The following is a 4,562-nucleotide window of genomic DNA, read 5'->3' as shown; positions in this document are numbered from 1 at the left end:
GCTGCCCCCATCGGCATATCACGGCGCCGTTTTGTGGCCCGTTCTGCATAACGCAGCGGCTCATTTCAGCTTATCGTAGCCCATAGTCTGCCCCTGATCGGCCTCAAAGTGTGACGGCCCACCGGGAAAATGCCTGGTATGCCAGATTACCAATCCAGCCCTGTTTGTGGCATAGTGTTGATTTCATAATGTTGAAAAAGCGTTGAGAACACAAGATGTTGAGGTAAGACTGTCCTCAGTTCACCATGTCACTTGTCATTGCACTCTTTCAGACCTTCAACTTTGACGTTCGTCAGCTGAACTGGCCGGAGTACATCGAAAATTACTGTATCGGCACCAAGAAGTACGTTCTGAACGAAGACATGTCCGAAATTCCTGCTGCCAGACAACACTTGCGGAAGTACGTCCAATGTCAAAATGCACTCTCAGCATCCAGGACCAACAGGATCTATTTTATAATGATATTCCTATAATGATATTCCTATAATGATATTCCTATAATGATATTCCTATAATGCTTTGCAGTGCAGTTGTCAACAATGTGCACAATAATGCCTCCGCAGATGAACGATGTAGACTCTTTAAGTTGGTGCCAAGAAAATGTTCAAAGTTCATTTTGCAAGTGGCATCGGGTTAGCACGCGTGTTCTGTGTTTTACTTAATCAAATCGTTGAATTATTCATTGTCTCTGTCCTCTTCACAGGCTGAGAAACATTCGATACACGTTCAACACAGTGTTGCTGGTGTTCATCTGGCGAGTCTTCATCGCACGCTCGCAGATGGCTCGAAACATCTGGTACTTCGTTGTGAGTTTGTGCTTCAAGTTCCTGTCGTACTTCAGAGCGTCGAGCACGCTGACCCAATGACCCCAAACCACAGGATGTGTGTAACCCCCTGTACAAGAGAGGTGTATTCAGCCTTTGACGCACACACACGATCCACACTGATGCTTCTTTAGCTCTCCTCACCGGTCACTTGTCCCACCTTAATGCCCTCTTATTGACAAGTGCTCTATTTTTAAAGGTGCCCTCTTTTATAACGACGTACTTAATACCAATTATATATGCAACACGATTTACAGTTTCTTCATGTTTTATCGGCATCCAAAGTCTGAGACGTTGCCTTTTGTGTCTTTTGATTATTTTGATTATTTTAGCCTTCATGGAAGATTACTAGCAAGTGAACTTTGAGGTATATTTGACTTGCCAATGAAAAGCTCGGCGTGTGTGTTTGTGTCTTTTGTCTGTTTGTTTTTCCGTTCTAAGGTGTCTAATCTGTTCTGATATCATGTAATCAAGCCACAGAACACTTTTACTCTGGGTCAGGTTTCTTTTTTGTGTTGTTGTTATGAGTTATTACAGTTATATGTCCATTATTTTACATGTCCAGGTCATATTTCAACCTGAAATCAAAAGGGAAAAAAATTGCATGAAGAAAATGAAACCTTTTAAGACAATTAAGATTATTTACTTGATCCTAAAAATAGATTTCTTCACTCAAAAAAATATTTTTAGATTTATGCATTTAAATTGGTATTTGTAAGTTTTATTCATTTATTTTGTAAACTTTTTTTAATTCAATTTGATGGAATTTTGTGAAGAAATGTAAATCTCTAAATCTTACAATTAGGCTAAATGTATTATTATAATAATTATAAATTGAGAGTTTTCAGTCCTAAAAAAAACTTTTCACTCAAAACAAATATTTTTAAATGTACCCATTTTAATTTCATCACCAAAGTGTCATCAAATTGAATTTAGTAATATTTAGAATAGAGTAATGTTTAATAAATAGATTATTTTTGTTTAACACTACACAATTCTGTTTTATGGATTTTTGTTATATAAAATTTAAATATGTAAATCTTAAAAATAGACAAAAATATTTTTTTGGGGTGTCGGTCCAAACAATAACCTTTTAACCATTTTCTTTGTGGAAAATAAAAAAAAATTTGGGGGGGTGAAATATGACCTTGACATGTTCTTGACAGGTTTCTTGATATATAAATTTTTCAACTATTTTTTCAAGATCATAAAAGTTCATAAGAAACATTCACAAGTATATAAATATATTAGTTTTCAGATTAAGTCAAGTCATTATATGCATACCAAAAATTTTACAAATGTATACACGTGTACGAGGGTGAATCAAATGTCTGGTTAGACCGGCTATTTCCAAAAATGGGCTTCCCGTATTTTTTAAAGAAAAAGGTAAAAAATGAAGAAAAAATATTCAGAGGTACTGTTTATTATGAAGCGATGAGTCCTGGTTTCAATATCTTTTTATGAACTACTAGTTAAAGTGTCCTATATAGAAATAAAAGGGACCGTTTTTGTAATCTCTGACCAAACTTCAGACTTATTAAGTCAACATGAAATCAAAATCGACCTTGTTTACTGTCTGAACGCACATTCCTGGTGTTATTGTGAACGGTTCCATCCGTGCATGTTGTTTTACAGAAAATAATGTTATCTTCGTAATCTGTCCTCCTTCCTTCTCGGATGACATCATTAATAGCTCATTCATTTTCCACCAATTGGGTGCCGCACTTTATTCTCATTGAATTTCCTTTGACTCCGCAATACATCACATTAATGGAGTCAAATGGGTTTCTATGTTGACTTTAACATCACTCCTCATAACAAGAGGAAGTTTTGCCACCTCCAAACTAAAAGAAACACAGTTTATGCATTTCATAAGGGAACGCCCCTCAAAAATATGTAAAAAGTTCTGGTAGTGTTCGAACGTCTGTATGGTTCTCCCTTTCTAGATACACGTTTGCTAATCTGTTATTGGTAACAACGTTGCTTAATTTCTGAAACAAGTTTATTTACATTTGCTGTTTAAAGCTTTGTGAGATAAACTAAAAAAATAGTATTTATCAAGTTTTCGACAATATTCAATTTTAAAACTCATACGATTTTACAGCATCCGGTTGGCATGATTAATTAACACTATTTGGACAGTTTCATATGAGTCCTGCTCTGGTGGGGTTATTAACTAGATAAACAACAGGCAGGACTTTCAACAAAGGTTTTCTACACTGTCCTCTGGTGGTCTGTTGCCAAATTGTATTTTTAGATTCTGGTGTTTTCTATGTTTCGTGCACAATGTTCATCATCGACAACAGCACGTCTTCCTCAGTTTAATGGTGAGTCTTTTGATCAACAGGTCAAAGGTCATTTTACATGCAAGAAGGGAAGCTTGTGTTATTCTGCGCGTTCATATTAGAAACATAGAAACACGAATAGAGCATTCCAGGACATGAAATACACAGCCATGTTTTCTACTATAACGAAGCACCTTATGTCTTAATAATGAACACCCCTCGTTTTTAGCACAGCTCTACTGCCAACGTGTTATCTACAATCTGTTTATGCTCTCCCACAGAGACGAAACATGTTTTTACGACATGATTCGTGTTGTACGTGGAGTATTACCTAGAGCAGTGGTTCTCAATTGGTTTTACATTGGACCTCAAGTTGCAACTCAACTTTTAGGAGTACAAAAAGTTGCGTTCAATCTTTTGAATATAGCAGTGTGTCCCCCTGCTGTCTGTGACTCTATCAGGACAGACCTGTCAGCCATTATTGGGTCAGTGCTAGTGAGAAGCACTAATCTGGACTATTCTGCAGTACCAAAGCTATTGAGTTACATTGGGTTATTGAAGATGCACTGCTGTAACCCCAGAGTCTACTGTGAGGCCATGAGTGGAAAAACGTGTTTTTATGAAAAACTTTCCCCTATACTGAAAATGTTTCTTCTCCCTTGTAACAAGTGCATGTTTGGTTTTTACATACAGGATTTACACAACAATGACAGTTGCTAACATGGATTATGACCTTCCTCTACTCACCATTTGTCTTTGGTCTAAACTTTGTGCTATCAAACTTGTCAAGTTGAGATCCTTGAATAAAAACTGCACTTTGATCAGTTGTGTGCTTGACCGTTTGTTCACATGTACTGTTTGTCTTATCACATATACTAAGAAAGATATCATTTGCATTTGATTTGACATCAACTGTCTAATCAAAATGAAACTAGTTGCTGGTTGGCCCTCAACCCAAAGTTTAACCCTGTAGATGAAGTGAAAAGTCATCCTGCATTTCATGAAGGGTGTAATTTCTGTACCACCCTGACCAGATGGATAGGCAATCATCTTCTATTAATTACTGCCAATTACTTCAAACATAAGCCCAGGAGTTCATGCAAGAAAACGAAAACATCGCTTGTACAAACAAGGTACTGGTGTAGTGCCAAATTTTCACTCCCTAGTGTCCTCGTGTTTTGGGGTAGGTGTACTAATGGGCTTTAGGGGTAGGGACAAATGAGGCAAGGGTTAGGGGTGGTATTTAGGGATAAGGACCAATCGGGGAGCAGGGAGTCAGAATTTGGCACGGTAAGAGACACCAAAACACTAAACAGAATTTAACCATAGAGCTGTTACCTTGTAGCTTGTAATATGATAGTTTACTAGATTGTAGAGTAATAAAAGCTTAAAATGTAAAGTAATATATAGTTGCAATGTTGTTCTTGATCAATGTTTTACTTAAGAATCATGC

The 4,562-nt window shown here is 36.9% G+C and overlaps 1 protein-coding gene across 1 annotated transcript in view; it reads left to right on the top strand.

Annotated features, from left to right (window-relative positions):
* The window catches only part of LOC127639272 (fatty acyl-CoA reductase 1-like), a 32,447-nt gene extending 28,528 nt beyond the window's left edge, over positions 1 to 3,919 (top strand). The window contains exons 11-12 of the mRNA XM_052121195.1: positions 273 to 400; positions 704 to 3,919. Coding sequence (XP_051977155.1) covers positions 273 to 400; positions 704 to 866 — 291 coding nt within the window. The 3' untranslated portion in view covers positions 867 to 3,919. The remainder of the gene's footprint in view (positions 1 to 272; positions 401 to 703) is intronic.
* The last annotated feature ends 643 nt before the right edge of the window (positions 3,920 to 4,562 follow it).

Source organism: Xyrauchen texanus, chromosome 47 (genome assembly GCF_025860055.1).
Source record: "Xyrauchen texanus isolate HMW12.3.18 chromosome 47, RBS_HiC_50CHRs, whole genome shotgun sequence".
Lineage (NCBI taxonomy): Eukaryota > Metazoa > Chordata > Actinopteri > Cypriniformes > Catostomidae > Xyrauchen > Xyrauchen texanus.
The sequence above is the reverse complement of the archived record's forward strand: the minus strand, read 5'-3'. Positions and strand labels throughout refer to the sequence as shown.